Below are 21,715 nucleotides of genomic sequence, written 5' to 3'. Positions count from 1 at the left end.
CTCTCCCCTCCGCCCCCAGAGGCTCAGGGCCGAGGCAGGCCCAGCCAGTTGACAGCTCGCCCTGCTAGGCCTCGAAGCGTGAGGGAAGACATCACCTCAGCAGGCCCCATCCCAGTCCCACCTCAGCGCCCAGGTGTCTCTCAGGTGGAGAGTTAATCCGTGTACTTCTTCCTCAAGTTCTGCCGTGTGGTGCTTTAAGCAGTCCTAGCAGGGTGGGAACCATTAGTATCTTAAAAATGACACTGCTGTGTTTAAAATGGTGTAAGCGCTGCGTGAGTAAAGGGCAAGGTGTTACAATATATGAAGCACATCAGGTAGCAATTGAGGATCTTAACAACAGAAGTCTAAACATCTCCCACCTGGAGTCCTGCATCCAGCTCTGGAGCCCTCAGCACAGGAAAGACATCGACCTGTTGGAGAGGATCCAGAGGATGGGCACAAAAATGATCTGAGGGATGGAACACCTCTTCTATGAGGACAGGCTGAGAGAGTTGGGATTGTTCAGCCTGGAGAAGAGAAGGGTCCGGAGAGACCTTATTGCAGCCTTACAATATATAAAAGGGGCTTTTAAGAAAGACACAGAGGGACTACCAGGCCTGTAGTGACAGGACAAGGGGCAATGGTTTTAAATTGAAAGACAGTAGGTTTAGACAGGACATAAGGAAGAGGTTTTTTTACAATGAAGCCGGTGAGGCATTGTCACAGGTTGCCCAGAAAAGTTGTGGATGCCCCATTATTGGAAGTGTTCAGGTCAGGTTGGACAGGGCTTTGAGCAACCTGATCTAGCTGAAGTTGTCCCTGCCTGTGGGGGTTACATTTGATGATCTTCAAAGGTCCCTTCCAACCCAAACTATTCTGTGATCTTGTGAATAAGGTGAGAGTTTACGTCTGATGAGGAACCCTCCAGTCACCACCATCACTTGGATCAGATGTATTAACATATACCTTTCTAAAAAAAAAATTTTTTTTAGATGTTTAAAAATACTTCCTCTCTAGCAAGTGAAAAGGGATCAGAAAGATAGATTTCTTTGTTGGTTTTGTTCTGAAAACTTTGCAAAGGCTGTGTTTATGCCAGTAATGACTTGGGGAAGAACAGGCAGGGTGCTTGTGCAGGTCATGCCCAGCTAATACATGACCAGTAGTGCTTCCTTCCCCACAAAGTGCAAATGGAGGATGCAGTTGGTGTAGCCTGGTAGGTAATTTCACAATTTCATTCCTTCTCCCTACTTCAGTAAATCAACTCCTTTTCTAGACTGAGGTGAAGAGGAGAGCAGAGCAGGAGCTAGGGCAGTGGGTTTTGGTAGCATGCTGGAAATCAGGGGACTTTGATTCTTTTCCTTACTCCCTGACAGATATGCCAAGTGACGTTTTTTGCCTTAATTTCCTCCTATGTAAAATGTGTGTATTTATGTGCAAGGATGCTTTTCAAATTGTCTCTGGAGAGGAAGTACTTAGACAAATTGCTAATGTTTCAACAAGGTGTATTTGGAAGTGGCGCAGTCCCTGTGCGTTTGCCAACAATGTTCTCGCCCCTTATTACTTTCTGTTTCGTTTCCTGTTTTCTTCCATTTTGTCACTGTTACCAAAAAAAAAACCGACCCTGCTTGTAGGGAACGGCACAGGTACCAGAGAAGCAGCCAAAGGCACGTGACTGGTTTTTTCCCTCAGCTGCTTCTCCTCTCTCTTCTCTTCTGCAGCTTTGTTTGCTCTGTCATTGCTGGGGGGCAGTGGAAAGGTCTCCAGCTCTTACAGATGAATTAGTCACCTTAGGTTCCCACAGTCCGCTTCTGTGGCAGTGAAAGTGAAAGCTGGCAGTGAAGAGTTGGAGAAGGACTTTGTGACAGCAAGTGACTTGAGCATAAAATAGCTGGTGAAAATCTAAAATAAGTGGAAAATGGTGTATGTCGGAGCAATAATCATAACACTGATACCCTCCGTACTATCTGATACCACTTAGGAAAGAGATCTGAGGGGCTATAATATGTAGCTCAATGAAAGTGTCAGGTCCATGCTCAGAAGCAGTCCCAAATGTGATTGAAATACTAAGAATTATTAAGAAAAAAAAAGGAAAATTACAGGGCGGCACTGTGACTTTGTATTGTAAATGGTAGCCCACCCTTTTGAAGGTCGTTTGTTCCTCTTGGAACATAGCAGGAGTAGAGAAGAGATTGAGAAGCACCGGGGATGATCAAAGATGTGGAGCAGCTTCTGTACAAGGAACAACTAAATAGTTTCTGATTCTTCAACTTGAAAAAGAGACAGCCAGAAAAAGAATAACAGATCTGTGCTGACATGAGTGTTACTGGAGGAGCTGAGTAAGGAACAATTTCTTGCCTCTTCAGAGAGGTCCTAAGGTGTCAAATGGAATCCGTGAGCGGCAGTCTTAAGACCTGCAAAAGCAAGGGTTGTTCAGGCAAAACGTAATTAAACTGTGGAACTGGAACCATGCCCTTAGCCTCTCCCTTCTCATTTGAGAGCAGCCAGCCAGATCCATTGCCCTGTTCAGCCCAGTATCCTGTCCCTGGCAGTAGTCTGTATCAGAAGGCTAGGGAAGAGCACAGGGCTGAAGCAATGCTCCTGTGGGGGACAGGATACTGAGCTAAATGGGGCAGCAGGTGCAGGCTGGCTGCTTCTGCAGTGAGGAATGGCCAAGAGTCCTGCCACTGCTTCAGGGTTCCTGCAAAGGCACCGGAGTAACCCAAAGGCTGACCTTGACTGAGTGTCCTCTGTTCTCCTGCAGCACCAGAACTTCTTCTGAGCCTATAAGAACACCAGAGACTGTAGACTCTACCTTTAGCCTCTTCCTCACAAAATTCCCGGAGCCCCCAGAGCTGGATCCTCTGACTGGGCCTGAGCAGGGTCTATGTATCTGCATCAATTCCAGGTATTAGCTTGCTGCAGAGAACTTTTCCTGAGTTTTAGGCCATTCAAACTCTGTCTTGTTCTGCTTTTTCATTTCTTTCCATCTTTGTTTTCTGTTCTGTTTCTAATATTTCTATTTGTTTCTATTGTATTTATGTAATGTTCAAGTTCTGAGACTGATGTGATGGCCACGGTATAGAGGGTATTGGAAATCAGTCTCTACCTGATCTTGCATACAAGAAAAAACAAATGTCAAACACTGGAACAGGCTGCCCAGGGAGGTGATGGAGTCAACATCACTGGAAGCGTTCAAAAGACGTGTGGACGTGGCACTTCAGGACATGGTTTAGTGGGTATGGTGGTGTTGCGTTGATGGTTGGACTTGATCTTAAAGGTCTTTTCCAACCTTAATGATTCCATGATTCAGTGAAATAGAAGGATGAGGAGAAAACGCAGATGTGTGTGGAGGTTAAGGGACTTGCTGTGATTAAGTAAATTCTGAGTGGCAGAGCCAGAGTAAAAAAAAAAAAAAAAAAACAAAAAACAAACAAAAATCCCCTTCTACTCTGGTGGTGTTCTCGCTTGAGACTACACTCTCTGTTTTATGGAAGGGAGGTGAAAACAGAGGCTGGCTGTTGAAAGTCACAGAAAGGTTGCAAGATTTGCTGGACTCTGAGATTTCCTGCATGTTTTTTGCTTGGACCTTACTGCCTCTCTCTCACTAGAATCTTCTTTCTTGAAAGTAAAAGCAGACTTTTCTTACCCTTATCCTACAGGATTTTGTGCTGTCAGAGGTGACATCTCTAGCAAAAGGCAGTTTGGAGCATCACACCTAGTAGGAGTGAGAAATTGTTGAAGATTTCTGCGGTGGACTTGCACAGAAACCACAGACAAAGTAAAACTTCTGCTACTGATGTGTGGCGTGATGCTTTAAACTACTGGTGGGGGATGCAGTAAAGGCTTATCCAGAAACATTTAGACTGTTTTGTGAAATAAGTAGCTGGCCTTCGAATTTTGCAGCTGCTGGGGGGAAAAGAGAGACTGTGTGAAGAAGAAAATTATGAGTTGAGTGGATATGGCCAGAAAAAGAGAACAGACGTCCAGGGGGAAAATCCCAGGATATAAAGAAAACTATGTCACTCATGTTAGCACTTCACCTCATTGAGCAAGAATGTTCAAATCTTGCATTTCTGACCCTGTCTTCTGCCTCCTTTTACTTGCAAGCCTCTCCACACTTCTTTGCTACATCCTTTTTACAGTAAAGGATTAGTATTTCTTCCTTGATTTCTGTGAACTCCTGGAAGGCACTGAATGAGTTTGGGCATGGCTGTTTTTCTCTCCTTGGCTGACCTGCAGACCCACATGTGGCAGAGCTAGCTTAAGGAAAGCACTGCTATGAATGATTGACCTCCTCCAAATAAAAGGGGTTTCACATCTAGGGCATGACTTCTTGGGCCTGTTGTTGGAGCAGCTATTGCCGAACAAGTTTGAAAACTCTTGTATTACCCCTTATGACTTGTTAGTGACTTTCCAGGAGGAAATAAACTAGTTTTCCTCCTGCTCTAACTGCTGGAGTTCCTGGGAGCTGGTTTCCATCCCGCTGCTGTCCCAAGAGCGGGCTTTGCCTATTCTACTACTAGTAGTTGCTGAAGGAGCAAAGCACCACGGTTCAGGGCATGTAGGTGAAGGAGCAGTTAGAGGGCAAGTGCTAGCAAGCTCTGCTTTCCTCTGTTCATCCTGCTTGGTGTATGATAGTTGCATCAGTTGCTTTGTGTTTTGTCCCAGTTTTCCTGCTCTAGGTGTTTTCCGGATAATGGCGAAGATGGTGAGAAGAACATGTGCGTTTTGTTCAGAAGGGGAGGCTGGTTCTGTAATGTATATTGCCAAAGAGCGAAACATTGCAGCTCATCAGGATTGTCTGGTGAGTGGCTTTTAGGTGGTCGGTACCTAAGAGGAATGAAGAAGGGCTAAAGGGGAAGTTGCCACTGCTTGTCTATTTTTGACTTTACAGTGGTGTATGAATTAAAAGTCTGTTTACCCAAACGAGCAAGCTTATATTAGATTGAAAAGCAACAGGGCTTGGCCAGAATTTTGGAGAGGAGGAGGAGGACAGGGCTGCACAGCTGGACGTGTTGATTTGTGGTGTTTTCATGTATGTCTGTTCCTGATCAGCGGTTCTAGACAGACATACAGTCTAGCAGTAGGAATAGGTCTTCCTGAGACACTAAATTGGATGAAGCTTCTCAGACCGGAGCAAGTTGTGTACTTAGTTAAACCTTTGCAGGAAAATATTCACATCACTTGGTATATCAAGGTAAAAAACTTCCCAGTCTGTCCCTTATATAAAATAAGGAAAAAAAAATATCTTAGTGGAGCTGGTTCTTGGTGTGCAGAATCGATTACCAATACCATATTCTCCCTTCAGTGAGGGTTGCTTAGTGCAGGAGATGTGTCTAGTGCTGGAATAGCTTTCTGGCTTTCACTGTTCCAGCCTTCTTACTCTTGCGGGTTTTATGTTTACAACTTTGTTTTTCTACTACTTCTTTTTTATTATTGTTATTATTAACAGGATGTTTCAGAAACATCTGATACCGATTCTACAGTGTTACTTGGATGTTTTGTTTGAAATGGGTTTTGTAAGGGCTATAATGTTGCTTCAATGTTGTTGAAACTTTTTCTCTCTTTTTTCTTTTTTTTTTTTTTTTTTGTGCGCAATAACTTTACTAATTTCTCTGCCTTAGGCTTCTCTGCACTGTTTGGCTTTTTTGTAGTTAGCTATCACCTGAGCAGACAGACTGTGCCTGCCAGTTGACGTAAGGGTGGCTCACTTTGGGGGGCGGGGGGGGGAGAGAGAGAGAGAGAGAGAGATTAGAAAAAAGTTGCTAAGAATTTCCCCTTCCTCAGTTATTGTCATGGATCGGCACTTCTATGGGAATTAAAGTGGCCTGAATGTGCATGTATGCATTTTTTGTGGGTTTCTCCCAGGCTTTGTACAATGTTCCTGTGTTTCTCATGCAGTCAACTGTTGTCAGCATTGGACTGTGTGGAAACTTTATTACAGAGAAATGTTGCGTCCAGCTGTAAGCCTGAACAACGGGGCAGATAACAAGATGCTCAAGGTGTAGAGGTCTGTCAGCTGAAGAGCTGCCTCTCCTTACTCTGGGCAGCCTGGACTTCCAGACTTTGTTCATTCACACTTCTTACTAAGTTCACTTAGTAAGACCTAATTATCTTTTCTTAGTTCACCTTCAGGTCATGTGAAATGTATATAGACAGAGAAACTTCTTTTGTCTGGGAAAAGGTTTAAGCACAGCTCCTTGTTCAACGAAGGTGAAACCTCTTAAAAACAGAGAGACAAATCAGCCTTTCTTAGGTAGGGCAAGTGCAAGAAGAAAAGATTTCCTTTCGTTCCTCTCTTTTCTCTGGAGTGCACTAGTGATTGAGTCCCTCTATTAATTTGTAATATCGTCTCTTTTGTCTTTAGTTATTTTCCTCAGGATTTGTGGAATCTGAAGAGTATAACCCAGATAATCTGGATATAAGGTTTGATGTGGCATCAGTGTTGAAAGAACTCAAGAGAGGAAAGCGGCTGGTAAGGAGCTTCTTTCTGAATCTGCACTTGGTCCGATCTCATAGTACTGAAGGTCGTCTGGCCCATTTTATGCTTGAAAAAAAATGCAGAAAAGCAATTGGTCCCTCTGATCTACTAAGATGAGGGGAATTACAGATTTAGAGTTAGAAACATTGATTTGACATTGTGGTGGGTTGAGCCTGTTGTGGCGTAGCCCCCCACTACCAAAACCTTGCCACACAAACCCAATAGAGACATTATATTTGGTGAAATTTAGTTTATTTTTGTATTAAAATGTGTTGGGTTTTCTGGCCTTTAAGTCCTTAGTCTAAGTTTCCTAAGAGACTTTGGTAAAGCCAGTGCCTGAAACAAAATCATGCAGTCCATAAGTGTAAAGGGAAACACATCCTGGTTTTAGCAGAAGGAAGGTTATTTATATAAGGTTGTTTTATTTGCTTTGTCCTCAACTGCCCTATTCTCTTACATCCTTGGTGGAACTCTTTTCATTACTAAGTTAGTCTAGAAAACATAAATACAAGCACTAATATCAATATGTATTGAAATAACTTGGGCAAGATTTAGGGGAGGGAGGTTGGAAGTTGTTCAGTGCCCTCACATGGCTCTGCATCATTTTACAAATTTATCAGGATGAAATAGAGGTAAAAAAGCAAAAAGGTGGCTGAAATAATGACCAGGGCAGGAGTTTACGGGAGTGAACTTGCCTGATGAGTTATACAGAGGAGACTTGCAACAAAAGATTTGTTTTTCCCACAGAGAATAGTATTTGCCTCATATGGCAAGATTTTCAGTAGCTGTTTGTAATACTTACTTGCTAAACCTCATCCTGTTCTAGGTATGCAACTTCTGTCGCAAGAAAGGAGCTACTGTGGGATGCGAGGAAAGAGCCTGTCGCAGAAGTTATCACTACTTCTGTGCACTCTGCGATGATGCAGCAATAGAAACGGATGAAGTAAATGGAGTCTACCGGTATTTAACCAAGTATTTTCTAACTCATTGTCAAGGTTTTGGTAGTGGTATCAGGAAGACAGACTTAAAAATTGTGTGTTTTTTAAAGTTTTTTAAAAAGGAAATACGTTCTCCTCTCTTAAAGTGATGATCCTCTTTTCACAAGCAATGTGGGAAATATTTTCCTTTCACAGGAAAACATCACAGTGGTGGGAAGGAATCTATTCAGTGTTTGAGCCTGCAACACACCTGAAAGATCACTAGGCCAAAACCAAGGAAGTCAGTCCTTACTGGCTATCTAGCTAGTCTTCAAGGACCAAGATTTTTATTCATGTCACTGAAATTCTCAAGTTCTGTTGGTTCAGAAGCTTTAGTAAATGTGGTCTGAGCACAGAGCAGGCTATAACCCTTCTAGATCTGTTCACATTAGGCAAATTCTGGTAACTTTCCCTCCATATGCTAGCAGAGAACTTTGTAAGTCCGCCAAAGACCTTCTCATATTTCAAGTACGTTGCTAGCATTAACACAATTAAACAGACTTGAAGTAAATTTTCTGTCCGGATCATGCTAGCCCTGGTGTCCGCTGCCCTCAGGCTGACTGCATTGCCATTAGTACATGGAACAAGTTGTTTGGAGGATGCAGATGAAGGGGTTGAGAAATTAGGACTTTAGGGACCTTTTGGAGTGCTGTAGTTATAGTAAAGTCTGAGGTGCATAAAACCCCTGATGACCATTTCTGTGCAAGGCCAGAGAGATCACAGGCCATGTTAGTCTTAGATTAATCTGGTAGACCATCTAATCACTACTTGTTTTAGGAAGAGGTGGACTGGTGCAGTCAGTAGTAGTAGAAGATGAGTCCTTTTGCATGAAAACACTTGTGCTTCTGGCTGCTTCACTAGGGCTCTCAGTCCAAAATACATCTTTCTGCAAGACTGTAAGCCCAGGTGTATGGGGAAGATGATATGTTTAGTTTATGCTTATAAAGTCTTCAGGATTCTCCAGAGCTCATGAAAGAGTGTAGCTGGAAAGATGGAAACTTTCCACGATCACCAAATAAATGGCTCTCATCATATAGCTTTAGAAAGGATATCTTAGGCTGAAGAAGACTGAACTCTCAAGGTGTTGAAAAATGAATGGGACTGATAACAGCCTAGATACTAACTGGTAAAGAAGTGGTTGAATATATAGTTTGATTTGGTGGTTTTCTAAGCTGGTGACCTTGGTGGTTTGGAAGAGGGACCCTTAAAAATGCCTTGTATTAAGTCACTGTGTGAGAGAACTTGCTTGTCCTGTCTAGAAATACAGGAAACTAGGCTGTAGCAACCTGTATTGAAGAGATGAAAAAGGACTGGATTATGGAAAGATGGCAAGGGAGGTTTCAGGGGTTTGAACCCAAAGACTTTTGCACAGTATCGGTGGCATAAATAAATCACAAAATTTGTAGCTAGCCTGAAATTATTGGCGAGAAGACGAGCAAGACTTGAAAGGATGTAGATTGACAGCCCCCTGTACTTTTTCATGGTGAAATACAACATACTGCAAAGCATATCAAAAGAGAGAATTCCTTCGAGAAAGAGAGATGGTGTTTTTAAATTCTGAGTTGCCATCGTTGTGATGATGAGCAGTGATTATCAAAACAAATAGAGCAGAACAAAAAAGAGAAGGCATACAGTACTATGGAAGTGGCTAGTAAGAACAGAGGTGGGGAAGTAAGTGCAGTTTGTATCGCCATCTTGCAAGAATGAGAGCAAGGAAGTGCTTCCAAATAAAGTGGCCTGAGTAGTAAAAGGTATTGTCTGTTCTTTATAAGAAGTTCTTGTACTTAGGAAGGTTGTTTTTAACTGTGAAAGAATAGAATTAAAGGGAGGGGAGGAAAAAAACAACCTCCAAAGGGCAGTATTAGAAATTCAGAGGTATAAATAAGGTGCCTTCAGTACTTAGCTTTCTGATAGAACTGTTAGGCATGCATAAATCTGTTTTTTTGTGCATCAAAATGAATTTCGTGAAAAAAAGATGGCTCGTCAAGGAAACAGACTGCGTTTCTAAGGTCAGTGCTTCTATTTTGTTAAAATAAAAGAATGACAATAATTAGAAAATGTCCTAGCAAATGTAGTTTCCTCTAAAAATTGCTTCCAAACACTTGAGCATTAGCCTTGGCAAACAGGTTTGTAGTGATCAGCTAAACCACACTCTTAACAAAGCAATTTTGCTTAAAAAGTGATTTGGGATCCTTCTGTAAGAAAGGCATATTATAGAAGCTGGTCCACGTACTCTACACATTATTGTATCCAGAAGATAAGGAGTATTTCCAGCTGTGTTTGTTGCATTTGGCCTCTTCCAAGGAATTCACATTGCTCTCCTAGAACCAGAGAAAATATTCCCATCTCACATGTTACCAAAGTCTTTAAGGCATGAGTGGATTGAACAGCTTTAAGCTACTGGATCTCAAACGGGGTGCCCTACTTCCTCAGGATTTGGGGACCACCTCATCAGCACTGGGCAGGGGAAAGGGAGGGACACAGAGATCTCCAAGCAAGTAACTGGTATTATATGCGGTGGTGCAGTGCCGTGTGGCTGTGCCAGCATGTCAGGCAGGGCTTATAAGTTCAAGCTGACTGGTAAGCAGATGCATCTAAAGAGGTTCTGGGCCTGGCCTGAGTGGCACAGGGAAGGGGGCAGAACAGCAGTAGCTACGATCAAGCAATACTAGTACTGTGGTATTTCATCTTGACAGCATGAATGTCATTTAATAAGACATTTTCAATGAGTACCTCTGCTGCAGTGTTTGATTGCCACACCAGATGAAATGTGTCTGACTCAGGATATGAACAGTGAGCAAGTCCAGAGTGTGGTAATGGAACTGATAATTCAAAGCTTCAGTGTTCAGAGTCCACTGAGGCTCTAAAAGTACAAATACAAGCTTGTGCATGTATGTGACTTTACAGCAGGTGCTTTCCTAGGTGGGTAATGTTGAACAAAAATCCTGATAATTTTTTTAAGAGTCTTTCAATTTACATTCAATGAAAAGAGGGGAAAATATCTGTTAAAATCATCCAGCATAAATCTGTTTACATATTTATTAATACTTTTTCTCTTTTTCTTAAAATTGAACTTAAATTTTAGAGTGTTCTGCCCAAAACATGACCCAGGCAATAGGACCAATCACTATGGTGAGTTTCTTTAATGGCTTCATTGATTTCATTTATTTTAAAAGTTTGTATCCTACAGTCAATAACTCATTTGAACAAAATAAATGTTATTCCACCTTTATATTGAGTGGTGGATTTCTAACCTTGCAGGAGTGGTTTGGTTGAGATCCATGCATATGCACAAAAATCAAGAAGGTTTTTCGAAGTAGGAAATGTTTATATTTTACCTTCCCTGATCTCTCTCAAAACTGACTTAAAACACTGTGGACCTGATCCTTCATGGAATTGTTCTGACCGTGTGTGGGCAGATAGCCCAAGCAGGTTGTAAAATCCATGTAAGAGATGAGAGCCACGCTAACGAGTGATGCACAAGCTTGCACTTGATTAGCAAAGAGAGGGCTGTTACAGGAGTGTAATACCTTGGGATTTTTATCTGTAGTTGCGTTAAAATGTTCACATTTGCATCTTCCATTCATCTTCATATTCACTGCAGTAGTTTTTTAAATAGGGCCTTTCATTCTGAAGGATCCCAAAGAGCTTTTTAAGTGTAACAAAAGGGTTATACAACACCTGTTTAAGGATTGCTTCCTTTGCTACAGAAATGCAGCTTAATTTGGCAGTCCTCGTCCTTGCTGATTCAGAAGTAGTCAGGAGTCTCCCTGACTACTCCCTGACTACTTTAACCAGCCAAAGCTGTGACTTTTTTAACCTAATGCATCCCGCTCAAAAGAGAGCGGGTCCTAGAAGTTAAGGTCAGTTGAACTGTGAGCACTAATGCTAAGAGTGGTGTGCTCCCACTGAAGTCTAGCAAACTTGTTTAATCTTCTTGACAAAGTCTGGCTCCACCCTGATGCCACTCAAGGTGTGGGTTAGGTGATTATCATTTAAACTTTTAGTCATAGGGTCTGGGACTTCTTAGCTAGACATAGAGTCTGTTTAACATGTGATATTGCTGTGATTCACTAATCAAATGCAGCTTCTTATTTCACTTAGCAGTTTTGCTTTTTACTTACCTGTAGTTCTGAGGCCTGACATTCCCTCCCTTTTTAAAATGAATTTGATATCTGTGGTCTAATGGTTGTCAGTCTGTTGGGTCTGTCCAGGGTCCCAGGTGGTCTCTTGCCCAAGTACTAGAGAGGGCCAGGATTGCTTCATTTCCAGTATGAGATGAGATTAATGAATTAAGTCCAGCCCTGTAGACCACCTCCTTCATAAGGGAGGCTTAAGTCTTATGAGGTTGAAGGTCTTAGCATCTTTCAAGTGCTGCATGTACAATATATGGCCTGTTCCCTGAGAAGAGAGTTTCCTCTTAGAGGAGATCTTCCAGAGACACTTAATTTGGAGACCCTCTGTTTATGACAGGTTGTGCTGGCAGTGTCTGCCCTGCCTCCTGAATGAGCTTCTCCCACCTCTGTCTGAGAAAGTAGCATACCCCAGGAGCTGGGGAGCAGCTGTGAGAATTCGGTAAATAACACTTTGTTCCCCAAACCCAACGTCCCCTGCCTCTGAGCAGCTCTTGGATGCATGCCTGGCACTCAGAATTGCCAGGGATATCTGCTGGTTAGTTGGCTGAAGTAGCAGGTACTCTGGCCCACTCCTGTTCCATCTGGGCAGGCAAGGCACACCTGTGCTGAGTGTGTTTGCAGGTCTGCACAGGGTGGAGAGCAAGACAAGCTGGGATGGAAGCGCACTGGCTCCACAGTAGAGTTTTGACTTTCAGGATCCAACTTGGGTGAAGTAGCTCAGCTGTTCCCCTGGGGCAGGCTGAGCCAGCGCTGGGCTGTGTGGGAGCAGGAGCTGGTACAAAAGGGCTGCCTCTCCAGGATTGTTTTCCTCGGTAGCTTAGAGAAAATGGGGTTGAGGAACATCATCTTGTTCTTGGTCCAGACAGCATTCCTGTGCTGAAATGTCAGGGCTCTGACATGCGATTGGAAGGGGATAGGGTGCCTTAGGAGCCAAGAGGCCTCTTTGCAGCTCTGTGCAGCAGGGCTGGGAGGGCAGTTGGGACTTGGAAACAGGCTCCAACCTCTGCTTAACTGGAAATGTTGGATGTGCCCAGAGTAAAGGCTGACAAACGTAGAAGAGTGGAAGAACACTGTGGGGAGCGGGAAGAGTTGGGCAAAACATCAGGAAGAGCTGAGAAAATCCTGCCATAGGATTTTGTGCTAGACAGCAAGGAACTCTTTGTGCTTACACCAATATCTCCTAGTCTGCTGCAAATTAGACCACCCAGCTTTGTTTTGGATGAAGTGAGAGGCTATGATTTCCTTTCAGGCCATGAAAAATGCAAATATACAGCACCAAGTACCCCAAACCCAAACTTGTTTCAACAGCCGTCCTGTACCAATGGTAACTCCTCATTCCTCTTAATAGGATGATTTCGAATGGGAAAAAGCTTGCTAAGTGCTGCCCAGAGGATGTAGAATTAAATGGGAAGGGGGCATGTTGCCTCACTGCATTTAAAACCTTCAGGTTTTGGTGGGTGGTTGAACTCTTCTCTGGCTTTCTCTGCTCCTGCCATGTCTTCCTTGCTAGAGTTATCCTTCTCTGCCTGTTATGCGGTAGCTGTTTCCAGCAGCTGCCAGTTACGATGTTGGAGAGAGGGTGGTGCACGCTGATAGAAAGGACAGAGTGAAAGCAGATGATTTTGCGGAGATCTCATACCACATCACTAAAAACACTTTGTAGTATAAATATTAAATTTACCAGTAAAATTGTTTCTGGAGGCTTTCTAGGAGTGTCATTATATTGATGAAAAACCTAATGCCATTTGTATGTCTTTGGGACACCTAAAATAATTCTTTATGTAGTCTTAGTTTTGAGGGTCTATTAATGTAAACAAGAACTGACTGAAAAAAATCAGCAGTCATCTTTCATAAATTTGCCTGAAGTTTTTACCGTCTAGAGGTGGTGCTGCTGCTGGGGAGAGTAAGTTCACTCTGCCACAATCTAAAATCTTTGCTAAAAAATGAGGTTTGCTTTATCACTTTGCCTTTTAAACTCAGTATAGCCTAATGCTACAGTGATTTGCACTTCTTCGTAGTGGCTCAGGCTTGTAATTTTTCTTACACAGAAATAATGTGAATTCCACTGAAATGTCAGGTATTTGGGGAAGCTGAAACATGCTCTTGTCTTGCCACCCAGAGTGCCTCACTTCTGTACCTTTTTGGGGAAAAAGAGAGTCTGAATGATGTGAAATTGTCAGTCTGAGGTTGGTACACTTGTTACTTTGTTGTTTCTTGATTCCTAGATGCAGCTAATAAGAGGAGAAGACATGCATTGAAATCTTCCACCATCACGGAACAAATGGTAATCCTGAATTTAAGTCATTCTGAAACAGGAACCCACATCTGCTACAGCAAAAGACTTCTTAAGTGAAGTATTTTGACAGTGTGTTCAGAAAGAGACTTCCTCACAGAAGCAATAACTTTTCCTTTACAGCTGCCCTGTTTTGATCTTATTATTCTGTCAAAACAAAACCCTTTGCATGTGGAGCTGTTTCAGGCAGAGCCAGCGCTGCCCTTGGATAACGTGGCGCAAATACAATACAAACCTCCAAACGAGGCTGAGTCGGTGGCTGTGATCTTGATGTGAACAGAAAGAGCTTCCCTTTGGGGGCTCCCTTTCTTTGGAAGTACTATGTCTCTCAGATTGGCTTAGAGCTTGACACAGTTTCCATGAAAAACTGCTTTTGATGAGTCACGTGGCTTTTTAAACTGGTGTTAACTCATTTCTGAGCCTGTGCTCATGGTAAATGTGGCAGATCTTCGTTGCAGATCAGGCAGCTCTCAGCTCTGCCAGTGAAGATGGCCTTCCGAAGGGTTCGGGGCCTGTCAAGCGAAGCATCCCTCTGGTTGCAGGGGATGTTGTTTTAGAGGCTGTTGTTAGAAAACCTGTAAATACAGCTTATTCCACGGAAGTATCCATGGACCCTTGAGGGAGTTGGGATTTCTCCTTTCTAGAAGAATTAGCATCCAGCTTTCCTTGGGAAAAACTTCTGCCTTTCCCAGGTCTTGAGATTAGAGAGTGGTCATGTGAGGGGATGTGGCAGCTTTTATGTAGTATTCATGTAGTACTCTCATCTGGGTAGGTTATTTGTCTCCAAGAACTTCTCAGCTGTAAATCCACTTACGTTCCAGGTATTATAACTGAGATTCATTTGACCTGTGACCCACAGTAATGTGCCGTTTCTGCTGCTGTCCAGTGCTAGCGATCTCAGAAATCAATACAAACACTGCAAATAAGAAGCTAAGGGGCTACAGGATTTTTCACTGCGGCCGAAGTTGTTTACCATTGTGTAAGCAATACATTTTTACGCTGGTGAAATTTTGTGACAGATCTTAAGGCTTATTTGTAGTACTGTGGTATGACATGGAACAGCAGACAATGACTGCGTCCTGTCCAAAGGAAAAGAAAAATACTTTCCCTGCTCCTCTCAAATCCCTTCTAGTATTAAATCAGGTCTAGGGAATTAAACATCATTTGCACTGGGAGTTAGCAGTAGGCATTTGTTAACATCTGTGCTATTTGCAAATGGAGGAGGGTGGTGTCCCAGATGTTGGGCTTTTCTTAAAGAGTTCTTGCTTTGAGGTAATTTTTGCTTCCCTTTCTAAAAATGGAATGTGTGGAAAGGAGTATTGTCAGCTGTGCGGAGAAGTTGACTGTATTCACAGAAATAGGGGCTGTTTTTTATCTGTCTGTTGATACAGAGGTAAGATCACGAAAACAGTAAATATCAATATGATGTAAAAATACGTTGTTTTGATTTTTCTTGCAGAACACAGAAGAGACAACAGAAGAAAACAGTTTACAAATACTAAAAAGAAAAAACAACAGGCATAAAGGTGTGACTCACTTTGTAGAATGACTAGGAGATACTGTGATCTGTTACGTTGAAGTTCAGAGCTTGGAGATGGTTGACAGCAGCACTGCTGCAGAAGTGTCTTTTATTCTCTCGAGACAAGTGACTCTCCAAGCTCTGGCAAGGGAGCCGAAGTCTGATTTGCAGAATGACTGTGCAGGTTTTAATAATTGTGCAGCTAACACAAACTGTGTGCTTTGGCCAAGACTTGCTGTGTGATGCGAGCTGGTGATTCACCTGGGAATGCCCCTGCTCTGCCTGGCTTCTGTGTTCAGCTGTGCATCTCCAGCAAACAGGGGTGCCTCTGCCTGGCCCCCCCTCCTCCCTAGCAGTATGGTTACATTTAAAAAGGAATTGGTCCTCGTTCACCTGGGTCTCCTTGCATGGAGCCCCTCTTGAAGGAGAGTGGGGTAGTTCTGACAGGGGGAACTCTGGAATGGGTTAGCAGAGGAGGTGCTGTGAGGAGGGGGGGGCTGAGCCATGACCCAGCAGTGAGAGAGGAGTTCGGCACACCTTGAGCAGGAGCTCCAGCTCAGGGGGGAGGAATGGGGCTCCCTAAACGCTGCTACAGTTACTGCTGCCACCGCATGCTTGTCTTACCTTTTGAACCCTAGGTGCACATAGGGCGCTTAACACAATGTAGTATTTTACTGCATAAATACAGTATTGCAACAGTGAAATCAACCACTGGACCCATCCTTCAGTTCTGCAGTTTGTGTTTTGCCCCAACGGTGCTGCTGCAATTGCTTGTTGGGACTATGCTGTCGTTTGGAACACATTAGTGGTGATTATTCACCTTCCCATGGCTGTGCTTAGCAAATGGGCATGGTATTGTAAAGTAGGTGGCTGCCTAGTATTTTTTTCTGAATTTTTACTACCACTATAAAGAACAGGGAGCCTCTAAAGAATCCTGGAATACTTGTAGGGCATCTAGCATAAGTGAAATGACGTTTCTTTTCTCACAAATGTCTCTGGTAAAAAGTAACTGTTTGTAACGTAGACCGGCAGACTTCTGTGAGCTGTCTGATAGCTCTTTCCTGTTTGAACAGCCCATTGAATTGATCTTCCTGAAACCTGTCACTGACCTGCTGCTCTGAGTTTCCCTAGGAATCCAAATCTGACAAAGTAGGCATATAAAATGGGCTGTAATAAATGAATTTAATGCCTGGATCACTTGGAGTAAAAGGAGCCTTAATTCTCTTACCAAATCCAATACTGATTACTTCCTGTGCTATTTTCTGTCCTTTAGCCTGTTCAGTCCATGGTGTGGTCCTGAGGGCTGGAAGATAAAAAAGCAAGACAAACCACTTGCTTTCCTGTACTGGGGGTATCAGGAGGCTCTAGGAATGGTGCATTTAGAGTTGTGGAGATAATTGCTTTTGATGAATGAAGCCAAATCTAGAGCTTAGGTAATTGTAACACCCAGCGCAATGCTTACGTGTGCCTGACCACAGTTTTTGTTCCCACTGAAAAGGGCTGAGTGGGTAGCTGGAGGAGCCAGGGATTTGCATAAGTATTTGTTATGGGAAGGGGGACTTTAGCCCAAGTTTTAGTTTCTGAAGCGAGCAAGTAAAGCCCACTTCACAGGTAACTTCTGTATAAGAGTGTGGTTTTGTGTTTCAACAGTTCGAATAGATTTTCTTAGGAAATGCAAGCAAGCCGGGCTTCTGGATGACATATTTGAAGAAATGCTGGACACACTTCACCTGGCACAGGAAAAACTGATGGATGACAACACTTCAGAAACAGGTATGGACACCCACGGGGGACTCCGCTCTCGGAGCAGAAATGCTGATCTGAATGCCAGACACTCGGCCCTGGTGCTAAATGGTGCTAAAGATGCTTCTTCCATGCTAAATAACTGGGTCCTGCCTTATTTCTGCAGCTGCACAGCAGGTGGAGAGTGAGTACTTTTTGGTATACCTGTGTGAGTAGAGGTGAAGAGCTGCCAACTCAGCATGCTCTAGTAAGGCCTTCTGACTTCGTATTTTTGAAGCCACCTTTTACCCATTGGCATAAGCATATGTAGGTTTGGCCTGACCTCTTCTTCCAGGCGCTGAGGAAGAGAGAGGTCCTGAAGAGAACCAGAAGGTTTTGTTTGGATCATGAGACTGTGTTGTTTTTACAGCTTCACAGAGGGATCAGCTATCTGTTAATATCAGCACTCTCTTTTGAGGGAAAAATCCCTGAATATGTGCATTTTAAGTCTTGGGATGATGATTAGTTAGATCTTTACTGTCAACTGTCAGTGTGTATTTGGGGGTTTCATCGGTTTAAGTATTAGCTTGTATGAAGCACTTTGTTCTCAGACAATTCCACTCTAATGTTGCTTTGTCCACAACACAGTTAAAAAATAAAACTTCAAACCTTCCTCTCCTATTCTCCTCCCAGCTTTACAAAGTTATGAATAATACTGTTGGATAAAGAATGCTAATTTATGCAAAGTAACTTGAAGCCACGTGCATGGGAAGTGAAATGTCCCACCTGGCTAAATCTTCCTCACGAACAGCTTGTGTGTAACATGACAGCAGCTGCCAGGAACAGTTATGAAGTCCAGGACACGTTAGCAGTTCAAAGGTCTTCGCCATTAAGCAAGCCTCTTAATGGTCACGTGAATTCTCCAGGCATTTTGTATTTTGTTTCATTGGAAGCCTCAGCTGTGAAGCTGAGGCCTAATTCTGGGCTGTTTTTTAACATCGAACAGTGATAGCACTGTCCCACACGTCACGTGATCTGTCAAGAGGAATTGGTATGGTCCGCCCTGCTGCTACGTGTACAGTCCTGATGCAATAAATAAAATATGACTTAAGTATGTCGCTCATTTTTAAAGGGACTGTTCATGTGGTGCAGACCCAAAAAGGGAATTACGGGTAGGTCCCCTTTCCTATTTTCTGTATGAAACTAAAAAGTAGAATTGACAAATTGACCATTCTTTATCAATATAGATTATATGAGAAGGAAGACATCTTAAAACCTTAAGCAATCAGTATTATATGGGCCTGTTGTTGTAGGACAAGGGGTAATAGTTTTAAACTAAACGAGTGCAGATTTTCACTAGATATAAGGAAGCAATTTTTCACAAGGAGGGTGGTGAAACACTGGCATAGGTTGCCCAGAGAGGTGGTAGATGCCCCATCTCTGGAAACATTCCAGGTGAGGTTGGACGGGGCTCTGAGCAACCTGATCTAGTTGAAGATGTCCCTGCTCATTGCAGGGGGGTTGGACTAGGTGACCTTGAAAGGTCCCTTCCAACCCAAACTGTTATATGATTCTGTGATACAAAATACGTAATTACTGTTTTGTGCTACTTGTAATGTAGGTCCCCGCATTAACGCGAGGGTTCTGTATCTGTAAGCCTTTACTCAGTAATATTAAATCAAATTAATCTATTTCCCCAGAGTATGAAGAGACAGTAACATCACTCTTTGACTGTGGACTCTTTGAAAATATACTGACAAATATTCATTCAGGTATGTGAAAAAAGCTGTCTGAATAGTAGCAGTTGTTATGGTTTTTGGCATTGGGGTTACTCTTCTGAGCATTTTGATAAAATTACCACTTAAAATTAAAAAAATTTGTAGGAACTTCTTTTCCTCAACGTTCTATAAATAATTGAATAGAAGCCATTGCTACCTGAATCTTTAGGAATACAGGATGTCAAATCTGGCTGGCTGACCTCAAGCGGGGAGACAAGTGACAGTTCCACAGCTTTAGAAAACCAAAGGGTCTCTGCCCCAGAGGCACTTCCCTCTCCTGCAGGCTGTTCTGCTGTCCTCTTTCTGCAGGTTATCTCTCTTCCTTCGCCGCAGCTTGCATGCATCACAGCTCTGCTGCTTTCTGATGAATGCTGTTCAGACTGGCTGTTGTGTTTCAGTCAAGGGCATTAAACGCCATGAGCAGAACCTACCTGGACCTGATGGCAATTGTAACGTGCTTTGAACAGCAAGCTGAGAATGCTCAGGGTGAAAGGAAAACAAGGGCAGGAGCGGATGCTTGGGACCACCACCAGTGTGGAAGGAAGCTCTGGGGCTTGGTCTCCAGTCTCAGCTATTGTAAGCGACAAGGTTAAAACTGTTTTTCAGACAGATAGGCAAGTCTCTTGCTCCCATTTCCCCCTCTAACAGCAGCCTTGTTCTAACTTCTGCTTCAATTTATCTCTGTGAAAAGGGAAATGGGTTTTAATTAGCTAACACTGAGGTTCGGTGCGTGAAGGTGATGTTTGCTGTTCCCCTTCACTCAGCTGAAAAAGCCAGGCTCCTCTCTTCAGTCTCCTGTTCTGGCATTTAAATTCCTCTTTTGGAAATGGGAGTGACTGGTGTTGCCGAGTTATCTGACATGAGGTTCCACCAGTGCGTCCTTTGAGGGCATTAGAACATCTCTGCTCAGAACTCCTCATGTGACACAACCCTGGATCACACTTGTTTCTTTCACAGCTGCATTAATTATTTCATCCTCTTCTCAGCTTACAGGAGAAATTCTTGATATTGGCACCTACGTGCACACAACCATGTGATTCTTGTGTAAAAGTTGTCCCCTCTTCAGTTCCTCACTACTTGGGCACCTCAGTTCTTCCTGTACCACACAGTCTTCTCTTCTGATACCATCAGCCTACTTTTAATTTCAAGGTCAATCATGAAAACGTATGCCAAGGTTGGTTCCACAACTTATCCAGGAGGAGCCTCTTAAAATGAACCAGTGAGAAAGGAACAAAAACCATGTTAGTGACAAGTGAAACTGTAGGAAGGGGAGGAAAATCACCAGCTTTTTTTTGATCTTCCAAGCTCTAGCTAGCGGGTCTCTCTGATGACATAAAAGTCTAGGACTAAATAAAGTAGGACTAGTGTAAGTACTGTGTTGTCTTTGATCATTCTCCTGGAACTGATGATTTTGGGTGATCTGACATGCTTTACCTTCAATCCATTTTCTTCATTTTATCTTTTTTTTCTGCTTCTTGAATCATCCTGCAAAACCTGTTCTAAAGCCTTGCGCGTCAGCATAGCAAGGTTACTCTGAGCTGTAACTGCTGATACTGCTTTTTTAAATCCCTTTTATATATAGGGATAAAGAGTTCTTTTGCAGTACAAGGCTTTACTGCAAAGACAACTGCATTTAAAACTTCTCATATGGGACCCTGCTATCGCCTCATCAGTAATGTCCAATTTCTAGGTTGGAGGTTCTCCTTCTCTTCGCCAAGGACAAGTGACTTCCCTTAGTTTTGCTTTCTGTCCTGTTGCCACATGTCCTGCTTGGGACAATGCCTCAGTCAGCTTTCATCTCCTCTTTTTGCTGGTCAGCGGGCCATCCGGTAGCTTTTGAGCTCCTTTACATTTGCTGTGATGGTTTAAATTAAACATTCATGGAGCTTGTTTTGAGATGACAGTGCCTGGGTGGCAAAGCATGTAACTAACTCTGCTCTGAATAAAAACTTGTATCCCTTTCTTTTTCACCATAGGAACAGAGGAAAAAATCCAGGAACTTCTGGAAAGCAGAAAAAGACTGGATAACAAGATTGAGCTACTGCAGGACTTAAAAGAAGTCGTACTTCCTCCCCTGGAGAACACCGCTAGTACGTCTAGTACAGTGTCTGAATAACCCCTAACCTGTCTGTAATGGTGTCAATATTTAGGATTTTCTAATGATAGAAACCCTAGAGCACGTCTGGTCAGTGTCCAAGTCAGTCTCTCCCCCCTCCAAGACAGGGACATGAGCAAGAACTGGGTGTTTTACTCATTTTTATACCTCACTGTTGCAATAATTTTAATTTATCCCTTTTCTTTAAATTTTACCGTGGATCAATGAGTGTTATACACCACATTTAGTGGGTTTTTTTTTAAAAGCTCAACAAGACTTTTTTCCTCAAAGAGAAGGGAGCATCGGCTGCCACAGACGGCTCATTAAAGTCCTGTTAATGGGAGCCCTCTCCTGACTGTGCGCTGCAGCTGCTTCATGGCCTGCACCCAGGTGGCGGCGACGTTTTAAGGATCACGTGGCTGCTTTGGCTTTCCAAAGAAGATAAATTAGCAGAACTTGCACTCAAAAAAGCCTTCTGAATTATAAACAGGAGTTTGGCTTTTTAAATTAAATGATTCTCAAGTGACTGCTTAATGTATAACTAGTTCTGCTGTAAGGGCAGTGGTGAACCAGTGTTTCCAGGCAGACCAGAAACAGTTGGGCATCATACTCTTAAACACCATGTACAATGTAAAATGGATCAAACAATGGACTGTATCTTCCTTTCTCTGTTAAGAAAGGATATGACAACCATGTGTTTTGTCTTTAAAAAAATTGTTTGAATACAGAAAAGCA

General features: G+C 43.0%; 1 protein-coding gene across 1 annotated transcript; it reads left to right on the top strand.

Moving 5' to 3' along the window:
* Nucleotides 1–4,666: 4,666 nt before the first annotated feature.
* PHF11 (PHD finger protein 11) lies at nt 4,667–21,001 on the top strand. Its single transcript, XM_010289363.1, has 9 exons — nt 4,667–4,783; nt 6,347–6,454; nt 7,287–7,420; nt 10,523–10,569; nt 13,799–13,857; nt 15,326–15,392; nt 17,036–17,158; nt 18,808–18,879; nt 20,862–21,001. The coding sequence occupies exons 1-9, from the start codon at nt 4,676–4,678 to the stop codon at nt 20,999–21,001; spliced, it is 858 nt and encodes a 285-aa protein (XP_010287665.1). The 5' UTR covers nt 4,667–4,675.
* Nucleotides 21,002–21,715: the final 714 nt, after the last annotated feature.

Source organism: Phaethon lepturus, unplaced genomic scaffold (assembly GCF_000687285.1).
Source record: "Phaethon lepturus isolate BGI_N335 unplaced genomic scaffold, ASM68728v1 scaffold146, whole genome shotgun sequence".
In the NCBI taxonomy this organism is placed as follows: domain Eukaryota; kingdom Metazoa; phylum Chordata; class Aves; order Phaethontiformes; family Phaethontidae; genus Phaethon; species Phaethon lepturus.
The sequence above is the reverse complement of the archived record's forward strand: the minus strand, read 5'-3'. Positions and strand labels throughout refer to the sequence as shown.